The 18659-nt window shown below is 36.9% G+C and overlaps 1 protein-coding gene across 1 annotated transcript in view; it reads right to left on the reverse strand.

Moving 5' to 3' along the window:
• Positions 1-18659, reverse strand: part of CDH2 (cadherin 2) — a 160410-nt gene that overhangs the window by 118275 nt on the left and 23476 nt on the right. The window contains exon 2 of the mRNA XM_070747687.1: positions 16899-17013. Coding sequence (XP_070603788.1) covers positions 16899-17013 — 115 coding nt within the window. The remainder of the gene's footprint in view (positions 1-16898; positions 17014-18659) is intronic.

Genomic DNA, 18659 nt, shown 5'->3' on the forward strand with positions numbered 1-18659 from the left:
AATGTTTGTTTAAATCAGGGAAAACTGTATTTAAAGCATCAGTGAAAATTGCTCATACAAGCCAAAATGTAGGCGAACATTCAGGTGTGGCTTAAAAAAATTGGAATTTTTCAATAGGCATTTTGAAGCTTATTATAGACAACAAGTTAATTACAAGACAAGGTCAAATTAATTTTAAAATGCAAATAAAAGGAAATTGATAATAAAATAAATTCTTCTATTCCAAAATCCTAGTACTGTATTACAAAGAGTTTCTAAATTATAAACCTGCATACTTAAACTTGATAACCAACAAGCTAATGCATTCAATAAATTTGAATTTGAAAGTGAATTTACATGAAAAGAATAGCAATTAGACTTATAAAGCACTTCACAGTGTCTTACAGCCCGCCCCCCCAAGTGATTTTGAGTCAGTACATTGCCCCCAACAATCTGGATCTTCATTTTACTGATCTTGGAAGGAAGGAAGGCTGAGTCAACCTTTAGCTGATAAGAATCCAACTGCCAAACTTTAGCTGATAAGAATCAAACTGCCAAACAGCAGGGTTTTAATGAAGTTCTGGATGAACATTTTAAATAACCTTTTAATGAAATAATAAATATGAAGAACATATAGAGATGACAGATTTACAATCTTTGTCTACATGCATACCTTTGAAAAATGTATTATTTGTCTACATGCATACCTTTGAAAAATGTATTGTCACTTGTAGTTGAACCTGAAGCACTGCATTTAACACTCTTGATTTACCCACTATGAAGAGATTTCAGTAATCACAATAAATAATCACTTTAGAAATTGTTTATGCTGATTACACATTTCATGCACTTCTAAAACACATGACAATCCAAAAACTGCAATAACAAAAACAGGCAACAGCCAGAAAGATTGATGCATTACAGAACCAACTGAAAAAAGACACTGCTAATATATATATGCTAATCAACCTACAGCCATCTTAATGAGCTACATTAAAGAATTTAAAATTTAAAGCTGAAAATGGCTGCACCCAAATCAGATTATTATTATCATCTGTGACAAGGATGTTTTGTAAATTTAACTGCATATTGCTTTGGATCTTAAAGCATTTTATGCCATATTTAATTTGATACCATATCTGTATTGGTTTGGACAGAAATAAATGTCTGAATTATTAGTTTATTGAAGCTAATTCCAAGCCATAATGAGAAAAAATATTTCTATCTTCATATTTCTTGCAAACAAATCTACAATCTTCTTCATACAAGTGTATCATTGGTTTCCTAGATAGAAGGTTTGGGCCCTGCTACAGTAAGTACATTGGCATTATAAATTGATTTGGGTTCTATCATATCAATGGTGAGAAAACAGAACAAGAGAGCCACTCTATTAACTAAAGAAAATGAAGTCATTTTAATTGGACCCCAAACACTATTCATCATTATAAGGGAATAAAAACTGACTTTTTTCCAATGTCATTCTATGTCTAAGAACTTTGGCCTATCTTTATTATATTAAAAAAAGTTTTAAAATGAAATTAAATGTTACTTGTTAAGAGTAGGTTACTTAACCACTAAAGTATTAATTAGTTAGCAATGATTAAATCATTTACTGTACTGTAAGGGAAGAGGAAAGAACATGTTTTTAGAATATTAGGTGACCACCTCAATAGCATTACATGATCTTCGCATTTATGAAGCAATAAATTGAACACTCCGTTCAGCTAAAGGAAAAAAATTAATTTTGTACTGCATTGTCATGAAACTATTATACACAGTAGGCAGACAGCTCATGTGACATTTCTCTAGTTTCTTTCAACATTTCATGTGATTGTCTTCTAAGAACTTGGAACTCAAAATTTGTTTAATAAGAAAATTGTTATTGGCATTTTAGGCACCATCCTGAACCTTCAATCAATTGCAGGTCACATGGGGGAAGCATTGGTGGGAGTCTTTTTTCTTTGCAGTCCGAAGCAGATCTAGTGTATTTCAAAGTTATTGTTTTTCCCCCTGCCATACCAAATTTGATTGTTTTTTTCCCCCCAGAGGCCTTGTCTGTTGAAAAACAGAGCCCCTTTTCATAATTTATTTCCAATATTCCAGTGGACTGGAAAAATAGAAAAGGATGCTATTGCTAAAACAGAGAATATAAAATGGAGGCCCTTCTGTTTTTATGTATGGAAACACATGCCTGTTATAAGCAAAATTAACTGACATAAAATGAAAGATTATTTCCTACGGTACCTTAATGCAAGGGATATCGAAAATTCGAGCAAAACAGAAAGAAAGGTATAACCAAATCCTTATATAAAAGGAGAAAATCTTCCAAGATAATGTTTTCATGATTTATAATAAAATAGATACCTTCTTATTCCCTGCAGTGATCCTTAGCAGGGAATTGGAGAGCAGACTTCATTACATTGCATCGATCTTGCTAAACAAAGTGATCTGAACATATTGATCTAACCCAGCTAAACCTCGAACTGTTTGCCAGAATATGCATGATATATAGTTTTGGAGAACTCAAGAACAAAACAATAACAAAATGGATGTTGGTCTTACTCGATACACCCATCTCATGGCGATCTGAAGGTTCTGACTAAGTTATAACATTTAGGACTGCCTCCCACTTGGGTCTCCAGATGCCACTGTACCACCGGTCACTGGGTTCATGTTGATAGAAGAAGTCCTAAGGAAACTCCCTCTTGGGCCAGAAACACACACAACTCCCCCAAAGGCAAAACCCCAAAAAAAAAGTTATAGGGAGGGTCGGCCTCTCCTTCGGATCTCCATGAGAACGGGTATATCAGGCAAGATCAATGCACCTTCTCCATGGCATGGAGGCCAGAATGGGACATATTGAAGCTTAGCATGCCCTAAGGGTGGGGGTCTGAATTTTCTTGAACCCCATCATGATCATGGAACTGCTGCAGAACTCTCCTGCCAAAGGCAACTTCCGTTGATGCAAAGGCAGATGAACAGCAATGGAGATGTCCACATTGCCACCCTGCAAATCTCTTCCACTGGAGCAGCGGTTCTCAATCTGGGGGTCGGGACCCTTTGGGGGTCGAATGATTGTTTCAGAAGTTGCTTAAGACCATGGGAAAAGACAAATTTCCCGTGGTGTCGGGAACTAAAGCTTCTATTCTGGTGTCTTGGAACATATTTTTATAATCTGATCCATCAGGCGTTTACAGTGGGGTGTCCCTCTGACCTTCCTGCCAATCAACTTAAAGCTCTGTTGGGAGAATTGGTGCTAGACTTATGGTTGGGGGTCACCACAACCTGAGGAATGGTATTAAGGGGTCAAGGCATTAGAAAGGTTGAGAACCACTGCAATGGAGTTTGATTGGCCCAGGTCGCAGTAGTAGACATGCTCCTGGGTGAATGAGCAGTGATCCCCTGGAAAACTGGGAACACCTGAGCCTGTGTGCCACCTCTAGCATGCGTATCATAGGTTCACCTTCACAGTATAAAGAATCAGATTAGATGTCAGATCCCTAACGTGATACTGCCATTCAAGTGGAGCCAGCAGGCAGGGTTTATGGGGATAAACTGCATTTTATAATCTTTTTCCTGGCACATAAGCATACTGCAATATTCTCATCTTTCGATGGGATGAAATAAGGAGGGAGGGCCATGTGGATTACTTCAGATCATTGAAAGTGAAAGATGGCGGGTTACAATAAACATCATCACACCTATGGTTTGGCTGGAATCCACATCTGAATGGAGGGATTCTAAATACCTATTTCTAACTGTACAGCATTGGAGGGAATTTAGAATCTGCTTTGTTCTACTATCACTTCTTCTGAATAAAAGATTCTGTTTGAAATACAATGTTTCTGGAGTCTATACCTTTTTGGGAAAAAGGCTTGTTCATGGATGGCATAGGAATAAGAGACTGCTTGCCTACCTAAATAAACAGTCATTATCATCATTTTCTACTCTCTTTTTGCATGAAGCTGAAATAGCTTAAATCAGTACACACAGTAGAGCTAAACCAAAATGAGCCTCAATATTCATAAGAGTGAACGTCAGATTAGTAAAAAGAGAATGATATCTAATATTTTATATAGTTAAGATTATCATCAAAGCTACTGTGCAAAAAATGAATAAATGTATAAATAGTATTATTTCATTTAATAATTATGCTTTAAATTACCACTAGAATTAATTTTATTCTGTATAGTTGCATTCCATATTGTTATTTCAAGAATCTATTCAAGGGGAAACTTCAGAGATTTTTATGTCTTTGTAACATTAAAAGTTGAAAACTCAGCATTTACATTCATTGTACATGTAAATAGTACAATTGCACATACAATTATATACACAATGAAAAACCATTAACTTTATACAGAAATGTCACAAACACCTACTTTGACTCTACTATCCTTTTGATAGATTTTTTAATGTTATTTTTTAAAAAATCTGTTTTTTAAATAAATGATTTACTTTTAAACTCTACTGCAGTGTTTGTCAATATCAACAACTTTTAAGATATATGGATGTACATAATGTTGGACACTACTCTATTGCATACCTTTGTACCTTTACTACTACTTTCATAATTCCTATAGCTATATAAATTATCCATCATTTAATAATTTGATACCCAGTGGTGTAAAATCATATGAAATCTTTCTTTGCAAAAATACTAAGTAACAATACACAATGGAAATAAAGGAACAAAAAAATGTCAGATTGCATTTCTCCATCAATTGGAGGCTGAAAATCCATGCTGCTCAACGTGCAGCTGTAAATATTAATAATTTGATAAACCAAAGTCCTCCTGGTTTTGCCAATTCATGGTATATATTTAAATTGATAAAAATTGCAGCTTCAATGCAAATATTCTTTCTATGAAAAATACCTAATACTGTATTTTGTAAAGTATAAAATATATTTTATTTTTTAATTCACACAATTATACTTTAAAAAATTAAAACCATAATTTTAGGAGATTTAATTTTCTGTTCTCTTCTACATTTGTTTTTTTGAAGTGTATACCGTTCCAAGGATTGAATCTGTATTGTTTTGGATTCATTATTGTATAACATGTTATTCAGAGTGCCAGTTTTATTCAGTGAGGCTGAGTAGGAAACATCAGTAGCATTTGCAAATTCTGGCTCTTCTAAGCAGAATGATGAAAGCAGTGTTCCAGCATCAAGTTCATTGTTCCTGACATCTCCTATCCTCCTGCAGATACCTCTGGAAATGGTCTATTTTATATATCACATTGTTTGAAACACCAATAGTTAGTTTTTCAATTTACCAGTAATTTTTCAATTTCTATAACTTTATGAAAATATATTAATTGCACATGAAGCAATTTGGCAGTTATTCTCATCAATAGATCTTTTTCCTGCATCATAGTAAATCAAAAGTGTGAATAATTCTTGTAATATAAAACAAATGTAGATCTAAATGATAGTGCAATGTTTAAAGTCATGTAAATATCCTTAGAATATTGTCATGTTAAACTGAAGAACCAGTATGGTCTAGTAGAAATCAGGACATTGTGAATTCTAGTCCTGCGTCTGGATGACTTTAGGCCTGTCATATACGTGGGATACAAATAGCTATTTACAAAGTTTAAATTATGACTTTCTTTTATTCTCAACGGTTTTAGAAGAATCTTTATTAATTCCCAGCCTTGCATATGAGAAAATGTTTACTAAACAATGTAGAATTGTTATCTGAAATTAGAACACTTTTGAATATTATCCTTTTATATTTAACTAGCCATGCCTAATCCCATGCCATACTAAAAATGTGATAAGAACTTGAAGGAGGTTGCCAGGGAAGCACATTTCTACTTTAAGTAACATTCCATTCCCAAATATAGAGATCAGTTGGATGCTGAGCATACCAGAAAGTTCACCAGCCATGCACCAAAGATAAAATTGTCTACAGTACTTCAGAATCAAGATAATCATTTTATAGCGCTGAGCTAATTTCATTTTCTTTTTAGTATTTTAAGCAACTCCAAATTTTGCCATTTAAAAAAAACACTATATTTGTCTAATAATTTTCTATCTTTCATTTAACACATCTGCATTGTTTTATATATTTATTATTGCATTTATGCAAAGCTCACCTACAAAGTTATACAGAAAAGATATATAGTTACAAAAACGAAAAACATAGAATAAAATCATCAAGATCACTCAATGTAACAGGTCATAATTGTCAACACAATACACTTTTAATCCCAGGATAAAATCCCATTGGGTTCTGGTAATCAAAGGCCCTAAAATATTTAACAGGCAAGGGGGCGAAATCAACAATACCATTGGACTCATGGCTCTATGGCTACCTCATAATTCAGCAAAAACTACAATATTTTAGCAATTTAGAAATTGCAGTTTACTGTATATCTCAATATTTCTGCCAAAGGTCATAATAGGCAAAGTGGTATTTTTTGTTGAAGGGTAGAAGACATCCTGTTACATTTTTTTAATATTCACATTTAGTTTCTTACTAAAAATTAATGGAGAATTATTTCTTTGCATTCTGTTACCGAGAGCAAGTAAAACTATGACATAAGCAACAGTGGGCTATGAGCCAGAGCGCTAAATTGTGCTCGCCGCAGCGGCTCGTAAGTTCTTGCGGGGCCAGCACGATTTTGCTTCTGCACCTGTGGAGGTAGCAAAATCGTGCATGGAGCCGCAGGTGCGCCCGTGTTTCAGCATGCGCGGAAGCAAAAAAATCTCGCCAAAACATGGGCACGCCTGCGGCTCACTGCACGATTTTGCTACCTCCACAGGTGCAGAAGCAAAATCGCGTTGGCCCCGCAAAAACGTATGAGCCACGGCTGCGAGCTCAATTTAGCATTTCAGCTCATAGCCCACCGTTGGACCTAAGGCTCCTCAAAACAGGCACCCAGGCCCATAATTTATACTATTCTTCATTTACTCACACTACTTTAATAGTGTGGATGCTTTTTTGATTCCATACCTTATGTATGTTCCATTTAAGGCTCCATTCCTTTAGAAAGGATTTTAATACATCACTTAACTGCACTTCCTGTTCTGTCTCCTGCTGTGCTCACATTTGTTAATAGTAAGCTGCAACTAGAAAACAGATATCTGCCTACTTTAGACAACATGTTCCTTCTTGGCTTTCATCTGTGTTTCTCTCCCTGCTAAAGCCATCTATAAAACCTGCCCAAACATTTGTCCACAGATCTCATTCATGTGTTGCTGAAATGTGGATTTATGTCTATAAATAAAAAGTTAGGAGAAAAGTACTTTAAAGAATATTGGCTATTTTTTTGTTAATATGATTAGGGAAGAAAAATATTTTGGGACTATTAGAGAAGCTAAATGCCTTTTTTTTTAACAAAGTGTTATTCAAAACAAATAATTAACAAATTAACAAATAATTTCTTATTATTATCTTCATTTCTGTTATTTATATAAAGATGGGCAGCTGGTAATATTCAGACAAATAATTCTGACTGAAGATTAGGACTCTATAGAATCTTTTAGAGAAGCTGTCATTTAAAGCCATTGTTCTAACTGCCCTTATGCCATCTCCTTTCAAAAGTTACCAGTAGGCACTCCTGTTATGATTCCTAGTGAGCTGGCCAAATGGCTTTCACTGTCCGACTGGAAACACATTTGTCGCTGATTAAGACATTGCTTGACCATCAACATTTATTCTCTGTCAGGTACTGACTGTTTTTTGTAGTGCACAGTACAACTTCCTTCCGTCGATTTATTTGTCGCCCAACTCCCTAGGGATTCCCTAGGGCAATGAGGGCGAACCTATGGCACAAGTGTCACACTGAGCCATATTTGCTGGCACGTGAGCCGTTGTCCTAGCTCAGCTCTAACGTACATGTCTGTGCCGGCCAGCTGATTTTTTTGCTCACATAAGAGGCTCTAGCAGGGCGTTTTTTGTTTCCAGAGAGCTTCTGGAGGGGTGGGGGAGGCATTTTTACCCTTTCCCGGCTCCAGGAAAGCCTTGGGAGCCTGAGAAGGGCGAAACATGAGCCATCCACCAGAAGTTGAGAAATAGGACATTTCTGGCCTCCAGGGGGGTATGGGAAGCAGTTTTCGCCTTCCCCAGGCATTGAATTATGGGTGTGGGCACTCGTGCATGTGCGGTATTGCACACATACTATCTTTCAGCACCCAAGGAAAAAAAGGTTTGCCCTCACTGTCCTAGGGACTCTCTTATCAAACTGGGCAAATTCATTCCTTTTAGAAAATCTAAACATTCATATCACAAACTTCCAATCTTATGAACACTTTTCTGATGGAACACCATAAGCAGTAATCTTCTGGATCAGACTCCTGACCCATATCCCAGTGCCAAACAACTGCACAAGGAACTCCAAAAGTATTCCAGCAGATGACCTTCAGAGACAGTCACAAGGCCATCAAGACTAATAGCCATGATACACATGACCTCCTTGAATTGGTCCATTTAAAAAAAAAAAAAAACAGTCAATCTGGATGCAAGTTCCACTAAAACTGGCCCATGTATATGAGTCTTCTATGAAAGTCATTTTGTAAAGTTTTTTATTCTAGAAAGTAACCTAGAAATATTCATTTGAGAATAATATTGTTAATCACTTTTCTTCTGCCAACATCTTAAGCACTCAGCCGATCAAAACCCAGTTGGCAATAGCCAAAAAAGAAATAGCTTTTTATATTACCCATTTGGTCTAAAAAACCCTCATCATTTTCATAGAATGCACTATTAAAAGTAGTTAAAATGCATGCAATAAAAAGAAAATGAAAGTAATTACAGATATAAAGAAACATAAATACCGAAACATAAAAAATCATTTTCCTCTGAATTTTGCATACAGTTCTCATCTTTTAAATAATGTGGATAGTAATGCATATTTTAGGAAAAATGTATATAAAAATCTGTGCATTTGGAAAAATTGGCAAAGAATTCATATAATAGTGAAAAATGCAACAAAATATTAGACCAATTTAGCCAATATAAAAAAACACATTTGAAATATCTTCTGATATTAAATGGGCAAGCAGGCCTAATGTAAAATTTAATTTGACTTATGACATTAAAACAAGGTAGAGTTAGTTTGATTTTTAAAAATTAAAATGAATGTTCCCTCCCTAAAAATAGTAAGAAAAAATGCTGCAGTAATACATTTTAAAAAAATACATATCAGTTTAAATATAATCAGCAAGTTTCAAAAAATACTTATGGGAAAAAATAAATAAATTCACACACACACACAAATTTTAAGTGACACAATGTAACTCCCAACCAGTTGAATTTGAAGTAGATTTGAAGTAATAAAAGTGTAACTATGCCAAGGGTCATATGGAAATGCCGGAATGTGAGAAGACATTCAGAAGATATAGAATTGTTTTCTACAGAAATTATTTTTAAGGTAAATTTTATACTTTGAAGAGAAACAATGTACAGAAATTGCCTTTCCTAAATTTTCATAGCAAAAGAAACATGAAAAAAAAGCTAGTGTACCTGTATTTTACAGGTAAGAGAATACAATTTCCACCTTTTCAAAAAACTGAATATGGCTTTTAAACTGCATTAATCTCTATAGAAAATACATACACTGCAAAATCCAAAACTTCCATTGATATAAATCTGAACCAACCCCAAGAATATAATTGAATTTACGAATCTTGTGTCAAGCCTTAGAACTCTTTCCCTCCCCCACATTCTGGCTCTCAGCAAGGTACACTTAACTTCCATTACCACATGCATCTAGTTTAATAACTAGAAACTGGACTTTAGACAACAATAGCACTTCAAAATGACAGTGTAATTAAATTTTAAGTCAAAGCCATCCAATGATGCCTTGTAAATTTATTAAACCAGCAAATGATGTGCTTTCAAGCATATCGGTGCTCTTATGAAAATTAACCATTAAAATAATTTGTCTAAGAAGTTACTCTGGGAGGAAAAAAAAGGATGACCCACAAAATTTGTTAAGTAATTCATATTAATCCATAGCATGATTCATTCCCAAACAAAATATAAACTGCTTTAAAGCAAAGATTTTTTGAATAAATCATATAGTGAATGTAGTGGTTGCCTCATATGTACAGTGATATGTCTACTTAATAACTTAATTCATTCCATGACCAGGTTCTTAAGTAGAAAAGTTGGTAAGTAGAAGCAATTTTTCCCATAGGAATCAACGTAAAAGCAAATAATGCGTGCAAACCCATTAGGGAAGAAATAAAAGCTCCAAATTTGGGTGAGAGGAGAAGGAGGAAGAAGAGGAGGAGGACGGTCGCTGCCGAATGAAGAAGGTGAGGTGAGGGCGGAATCAAAAAAATTCAAAACTTTAAGGCTTAAAAATAAAAAAGAGGGACTCCCATACACTGCTCCAGAAAGAGAAACCCAGGGGGAATGGCAGGAAACTGGCCAGGCCTTCATGCCGCTCTCAAATTTCCTGGGAAATTTAATCCAGCTCGGGTTCTTAAGTAGGAAATAGTTCTTAAGAAGAGGCAAAAAAATATTGAACACCCAGTTCTTATCTAGAAAGGTTCTGAAGTGGAGGTGTTCTTATGTAGAGGTACCACTGTATAAGTAAAGTGCTATCCATTTATATTTATTTATTTATTTAATTTTAAAATTAATTAATGTGTACACCTTCCTCTTTCACTGAAAATATGCAAGATTTTGGACTTTCAGATCAAGAAACATACTGACCTGATTACTTCAAGCTAGTTTGTAGTAATAAATGAGAAATATATCATACTTTTATTTTTAGCCATCAGATATTAATGGGATATCTACAGTAATATGATGCCATAATTAATGAAAAAAAAGGCAATGTAATCCCTTTCAGACATTTGGGGTCTCCATATTTGGTAAGAATTTTTGGGGACTGAAGTTCCAATACGTTTAAGACTATGTGTCAGCGAACCAGCTAGAATCTGAGAAATAAAACCCAATCTACTGCTGAGTAAACACGGAAAGTTCTGTTTATTATCAGAGCCATGTCTGGATTCTTGCCATGAATTATCAACACTGAAATTCACTTCCGTAATTATTTATGTTAAAGTTCATTTTCATAACCCTTCACCCACAAGTGCATCACATGTACCAATCTGGGGAAGGGAATGCTGGCTTCTTTCCTTGTTCAGTCGATCTAGGACTCTGCACAAGGAATGTGCCATGGTGCCAATCTCTCTCTCTCTCTCTCTCTCTCACTTCTCCCATATCCCTATCACTGTTACAATGTCAGGTGGCCTGACAGGCGCCCCACTTCCCCAAACCCCCATCTCCTGGAACAATTGAGTAAAGCATCAGGGCAGTACCACTTCCAAAACATTCTACCTCCTCCCTCCGGGAACCCTTGGCTTATTCGGGTAATTCTCATGGAACTGCCTGACTAAGCTATCAGCCTTGACATCCCGACTCTTTACCCAGGTAGCCTCTGATAGCGGGTACTCCTTCCAATGAATTAGATACTGTAAATTTCCTCTAAAAATTCGGGAATCCAAATTTTTTTCCACTTCGTAGTAGGATTCCCCCTGAGTCACAACAGGGGGAAGGAGGCAGCTGTGCATGTGGCCTAACGTTGGACCCGATCACCGGCTTAAGCAGGCTGCAGTGAAATACAGGGTGGATCATCCCTAGAATTCTAGGCAACGCAAGCTGCACCATGATTGGGTTGATTACTTTCACAATTGGGAAAGGGCCCAGGAATTTGGGACCTAGCTTTTTGCTAGGCAACCTCAACTGAATGTACTTGGTAGATAGGAAAACCTTATCTCCCATTCTAAAAGGGGGTTGGGGAGATCAGTGTTTATCTGCTTGCTTCTTGTAGGCTTGCACTGCCACCACCAGCGCCTTCTTGGTGTCCTCCCATCCTCTCTTCAGTTTCTCCATCCACTTCGCTGGACGAGAGAGGTTCTGTAGGTATTTCTGGCATGGGAACAAAATCTCAACCACTGGTAACCTGGAAAGGAGTAGTACCGTGCTACTGTGTACAGAATTGTTGTAAACTACTTCTGCGAAAAGCAACAATTCAGCCCAATCGATCTGCTAGTAACTCACATAACATCTAAGGTATTGTTCCACTAGAGCGTTAGCTCTCTCTACTGCTCCATCCTTGGCTGGAACCAATGGTGCCAACAAATTCTCTTCAGAATCTGGCAGTGAATTGAACCCCCCGATCTGATATGATCCTACGTGGGACTCCATGCAACCTGTAAATGTATTTTAGGAATAACTTCGCCAAGTGTCTGGAAGCAGGTGGAACAAGCTATTAAAAATTAGGCATTAAATAAAAGCAGAACACAATCAATCTAAACTGCTAATGGTACTTATTTGAAAATAAGTCAGGTGTTTTCCCCAAATCATTTACTTTCAAAATTGTAAAGTTTTTCCAATTTCTGGAAAAATGGAAATGGAGACTCTTGGAGGGAAGGGGCGGTAGGATACCGAATTCAGGATTGTATTTCTTTATAATAAATATAGTCCTTGAAAATGAATACATGTGAAAGCCTTGAAGATTCCAGAACTACTTATTTTGGTAACATGAATATCAAGGAATGCAAAGAATTATTTCATTTTAAATGTAGTTAAAGCCAGCATATCATAATTAGTATGAAAAACGTTTTATTATTATTTCTGATCATATTGAAATTACAGATTTATGTTTTATGTCCGATTAAAATCCAACGCATACAGTTGATATGTAACAACAAATTACTAAGCCACAATTTAGTAACTAAGCCACAATTTAGTTTGTTTTCCATCGATAACCAGCCAATGAACTTTTGTATTCACTACAGATTAGGATCACACCTGCATTTTCAAGTGTACTTAATTGTAATGATATGATGAAAAAATATCATAAAGATATTTAAAATTCAATCTTCATATTTTCTATTATCAAACTTACATTCAAACATCTTGCTACTAATTATACATATATATTTTTATTTCATCCCTTCTCTTTTACCCTATTCCAATGTTTTAATCCTCTTTTCATATTCTTTTTTGTTGCCTCCCCCATATTTCTTTTAACTTTCTTATTTCTACCTTTAACTTGCTTTTTTATATTAAAATCTCTATCTTTCATCTTTTTTTTCTTTTCTAATATTCTAGTATTCCCTCTTTTCTAGCCTTGACTTACTTTCCTGTTTTAGCTTTCTTTCCTTTGTTCATCTTTTATCAAATATTGTTCCCTCCTGCTTTACTACCTTTTTCTCCCTCTGTGTTTCAATCATCCCCTTGTTGCATATTTCTTGTTTCCTCTGTTGCTTTCAGTCTTCCAAAATTCTTCATATTTTCCTCCTTTATTTGAATGGCATTTATTTTTATTATATTTTCCAGTTTTAAATCTATATGATCAATTATTATAATTTGAAGTCTTCTTTTCATTTCAATATGCTGTTTTTTAAAGGTCTTAATATGCTGATGTGTGCTTTCCATTTCTTTATTTCCAAATGGTGTCATTTTAACATCAGAATTCAGGGAGAAAGCATTTTGAAATTCCCTGATATTTTACTTACATTTTCCTGTAACTTGCGATCTAGTTAAGGCGCGGTCATAGATGACGTTATACCAAACGGCTAAGCCATGGAGAAATATCAGTAGCTGAGGAATCAAGTTATTGCCACAGTTATGCTCATTTTTGCTTGACTCTGCCAGGCAGCACGATCCGAATTTTTTACATGATTTTTCCCTGATTTTTACACATTTTAATAGTTTGTTTTTCCCCAATTTATTCTGTTTTTTTCAAGAATTTCTTGATAATTCCGTGATATTTCCTGAACCGCCGATTTCCCTGATATTTCCCTGATAATTCCCTGATTTTCCAGGGTTGCTGGGCACCCTATCAATCCATGTTATATCCAACAAAGTTCCAAAGCTTGGGCTTCAAATCAGAAATTTATCTTCGTTATTTTTGCTCAATTTATCCTTTTAAGTTTATCAATCCAATGAATATAACAGTCAATTTATGGTAAAGAAGAGGTACCTTCCAGTTAAATAACAAGGTTTTTCCCTCTTTAAAATAATATAAATTCCAAAGCCACTTTTCCTGGAAAACACTTTTTTCCCACCTAATTAAGTATTTTCTTTTACTATTTTAGCACTCTTAATCTGCCACTAATCTTGTTTCCTTATTCTCCCCCCCCTTTATTTTTGCAAGTATTTAACAAAAAGGAGAGCAGTTTTTGTTATGTCAAATTGCAAATAATTTGCTTTTTATCCTGCAGAATATTGCTTCTGGCTTTCCTTTGGCTTGTGGCAGCCATGTTTGCTGCCTCGGCTCCGTACTGTCAGCTGGGGATTCACCAGTTTGGGGAGGAGAGATGCAGCTCCTCTCTAAATTCCTGGTATTCCCCTTTTCCTTCACCCCTCCTTTACAGGGGTGTTTAAGCCCAAATTTGGACCCTCAGGCATGGAGTGTTCGGAGCAGGCTGCGGAGGTCGCGGTCTCACTTTCCGATCACGCCAAAGTAGGAATTGGAAGTCAATATGATATGATGAATTTGTGTGAGCTAAATATAAAACTGGTTTAATAATATTATATTGTTTATTTATACTTATTTTGTTTATACATAAAAACCACACAATAAAACAAAACTACTATAGTTTGTGTTTTTGCAGAATATTTTGTCATTTTCAAAAATGACTCAAGTCCTAAACAAAATATATGAAATATGAAACTTGTCTGGTTTAAACACAAAAGTGCTTTATTAAGTCAGGTTTTAAATAACTTAAAATTGATTTGGGAATCAATTGTTGTTATAAAATATCAAAAACATAATGGCAAGAAGATTATGGTGAGCAAAATAGTTTAAACTCAAAGACAGCTTTTATTTTAAGGATCAATTGGATTTGCAGTCTCATTTAAAAATCTTTCTCATTTATTTAATTCTTGATCCACACAACTATAATTATTTTGTAGTGAAATAATGGAATAAATCAAATTAGGTTTTTTTTAACATAAATTTGGAACTTGTTGAAACCAATCTTCTTGATCAGCATTGTAATTTTTAAATTAGCTTCAAAGTAGTTTCAATGTCATTCACAATTAGAAAACATAAAATATGTTTTTATATGCCAAGAACCTGTACGGATAATTAAAATTGCAACTAAATGTACAGGAGTATGTAAATAAATATGGATATTATTTAGCACAAAGAATGAACAAATATATTTTTAATAAAAGTGGAAATAATTACATTAACCACAAGTACAGTGATCCCCCGAGTTTCGCGCTCTCGATCATTGCTAATCGCTATATCGCGATTTTTCCACCCGGAAGTAAAAACACCATCTGCACATGCGCGCCCCTTTTTTTCTATGGCCACGCATGCGTAGATGGTGGAGTTTGCGTTCCCCAGGCAGATCAGCTGCTGGGCGGCTTCCCTGGGTCTTCCCCCTCTTGCTGGCGGGAGGGCGAGCAGTCGGCATCAGCGAGGAGCCGGGGTTTCCCCTTTGCGTGGGCGGCCAGTAAGACCCCAGCGCCGCTTCCCAGCTGAGTCCCGAAGCCAAACGCGGAAGTTCGCCTTTGCCTTCTGGCTTCAGGACTCAGCTGGGAAGCGGCGCGAGCGAACGGCGTGGGCGGGCGAAGGGCGGGCGAGCGGCAGCGAGGAGTTTGCGTGGGCGGTGGGGAAACCCCAGCGCCGCTTCCCAGCTGAGTCCCGAAGCCAAACGCGGAAGTTCGCCTTTGCCTTCTGGCTTCAGGACTCAGCTGGGAAGCGGCGCGAGCAAACGGCGTGGGCGGGCAAAGGGCGGGCGAGCGGCAGGCGAGCGGGCAGGCGGCGGACAAGCGGCGGGCGGACAAGACAAGCGGCGGGCGCGGCAGCAGCGAGGAGTTTGCGTGGGCGGCGGGGAAACCCCAATCTTTGGCTCCTCGCTGCTTCGGCGGAAGTAAAAACACCATCTGCGCATGCGCAGATGGTGTTTTTACTTCCGCACCGCTACTTCGCGAAGAATCGATTGTCGCGAGGGGTCCTGGAACGGAACCCTCGCGATAATCGGGGGACCACTGTATACCAACACTGATATTGGAACAATCCCTTTGTTATACTAATTTAAATTGCAAAGTATTATACAAACTTTTAACTTCTTTAGGACTATTCGTTAAGAAAGAAAGAAAAACAGAGAAATGACTGAGTTGAAATACTGTTCCCCAAATTACAGAAATAAGATGCCAATTTAAAGAGGATTACTAAGTGGAGAAAGTTATGATTGTCTATATCATTCTACAGATTCATATTTGTATTCTCATCCTTGCTTATGTTTGGAAAAAAGAGCAAGCAAGTTTTTGTTTTTAAAAGGATATTTATATAATTAAATGTTGAATCTATAGCTTTCGTAAACTAAATGACACCAATAAATGTTACATTACTTCTGCAAATCTTTTGCAGCCAAAACATGAAAAAAGTTATGTTCAACGTTTAAAATTATGTGTGGAGTGGAAAGACGCACTGAAGACACTGTGTTTCCCTGGAAGCAGTATTTGTTTAAACTCAATATAGAATTTAAGCACCATATGTAGAAGCAGTCAGCATACAATTCACAAAAGTTTTCAAAATATCTAAAAAAAGGCATACAAAGCAGAAGGAATAAACATTACACTGCAGTTTCTGATATAATAGTGGAACTTACTTTGAAGCATAATATATATTCTTCTCTGATAAATAAGTAACTTCAGGAAACTTACAGATCTTGAGAACAATATTTATTAAACAAAAACATTTTACCCAAGAGATATTTTAATAAACTTCTCTAGCAAACTCCTCAAAATACAAAGAACAAACTAATATAAGTACTGATTTCAAAGTTCTAAGTTATATCATTGATACAAGATATAAGTTATTCTTAGGATCTACCATTTGTAAAGTGCCATCTATTATATCAACTCCAGAATTCAGAGAGGAATTGAGCAGCATGTATAAAACAGAATAAGAAATGTTCAACAAATACCATTCAGAAGAGGCTGTCCTTCGTTTACTCCCTTGGATATGACTGCATTGTAAATGTCTTCAGAAAATCCAGTCTTGCATAATGTGCCTTCTTCACAAGTTGCCTTTATAGGTGCCTGAAATGCGAGACAAAATTTATGTAATACAGTACTTGCACATCCATTCAACTGAGAAACATTCAACTTGGCATGAACCAATGATTTTGCTACTATCTTGTACAAACAGCCTCTTTGTTTCTAAATGGCTGCAATTAGAATTCTAGGGGCAAAGGGTTAATCTTTCTGATAACTGGAATGGAAGGAACAAATCCCTCTTGTCCAGCAAAATCTAAATAATATGCAAACTTGATTTGTTAATCCACTGAATGCTTGAACTAAAACAGTCATTTAGTTTGAAATAGAATTATGGGAGAGAACAATCACATTTCTTCAAATAGAACTAAATCTTATATAAAATGAATTTTTTCAAATATTATGTTATATTCATGAGCCTTAAAAATTAAAAGGATGATCACTAAGAACATTAATACATTTTTACTATAATGTTTCAACTTAGCCTTTATCTACACAGAAATATAATTTGTTGGTCTATCTAAATGACTATCAAGTACTGTATGTCATTAAGAAAGCATGTTGCAGCTCATAAAATATTTTTCATAATAAAGGAAGACTAAATAAAAGGTATGTTACCAGAATGAAAAAAAACCTGCTTTACATTTCCCTTAATTAATTTGGCTGAATTGAAATATTTTTTTAAAATGGGAAAACTGTATTTATTAATGAATCAAGAAGTTTACTTCTACATATCACAAGCTTGGTTTTAATTAATAAGCCAAACATGTTTCTTTCATTAAGGTAAGCCTTTTCTTAATATAGGGACTTTTAAAGGAAAATTAACATCTGTTTCCATCTTAGGTTCCTGTATATATCCTGGCAAAAAGCAACACCACACAAAGTGTCACAAGTGGCAAATGATTCCTATACAGTGGTCCCCCGATTATTGCGAGGGTTCCGTTCCAGGACCCCTCGCAATGATCGGTTTTTCGCGAAGTAGCGGTGCGGAAGTAAAAACACCATCTGCGCATGCGCAGATGGTGTTTTTACTTCCGCCGCAGCAGCGAGGAGCCGAAGATTGGGGTTTCCCTGCCGCCCACGCAAACTCCTCGCTGCTGCCGCGCCCGCCGCTTGGCTTGTCCGCCCGCCGCTTGTCCACTGCCTGCCTGCCCGCTCGCCCGCCCTTCGCCCGCCCACGCCGTTCGCTCGCGCCGCTTCCCAGCTGAGTCCCGAAGCCAAACGCGGAAGTTTGCCTTTGCCTTCTGGCTTCAGAACTCAGCTGGGAAGCGGCACGAGCGAACGGCGTGGGCGGGCAAAGGGCGGGCGAGCAGGCAGGCAGGCGGCGGACAAGACAAGCGGCAGGCGCGGCAGCAGCGAGGAGTTTGCGTGGGCGGTGGGGAAACTCCTCGCTGATGCCCGCCGCTCGCCCTCCCGCCAGCAAGAGGGGGAAGACCCAGGGAAGCCGCCCAGCAGCTGATCTGCCCGGCGCCATCTACGCATGCGTGGCCATAGAAAAAAGGGGTGCGCATGCGCAGATGGTGTTTTGACTTCCGGGTTGAAAAATCGCCATATAGCCGTTCGCAATGATCGGTATCGCGATACCCGGGGGATCACTGTATTATAAAACTAAGTATTGAGATTATTTCTTAAAAGGAAGAAACAAATGGGGTTACCACCCAGAAATAGAAGCACCGGAAATATTTCAGGCC

Source organism: Erythrolamprus reginae, chromosome 3 (assembly GCF_031021105.1).
Source record: "Erythrolamprus reginae isolate rEryReg1 chromosome 3, rEryReg1.hap1, whole genome shotgun sequence".
Lineage (NCBI taxonomy): Eukaryota > Metazoa > Chordata > Lepidosauria > Squamata > Dipsadidae > Erythrolamprus > Erythrolamprus reginae.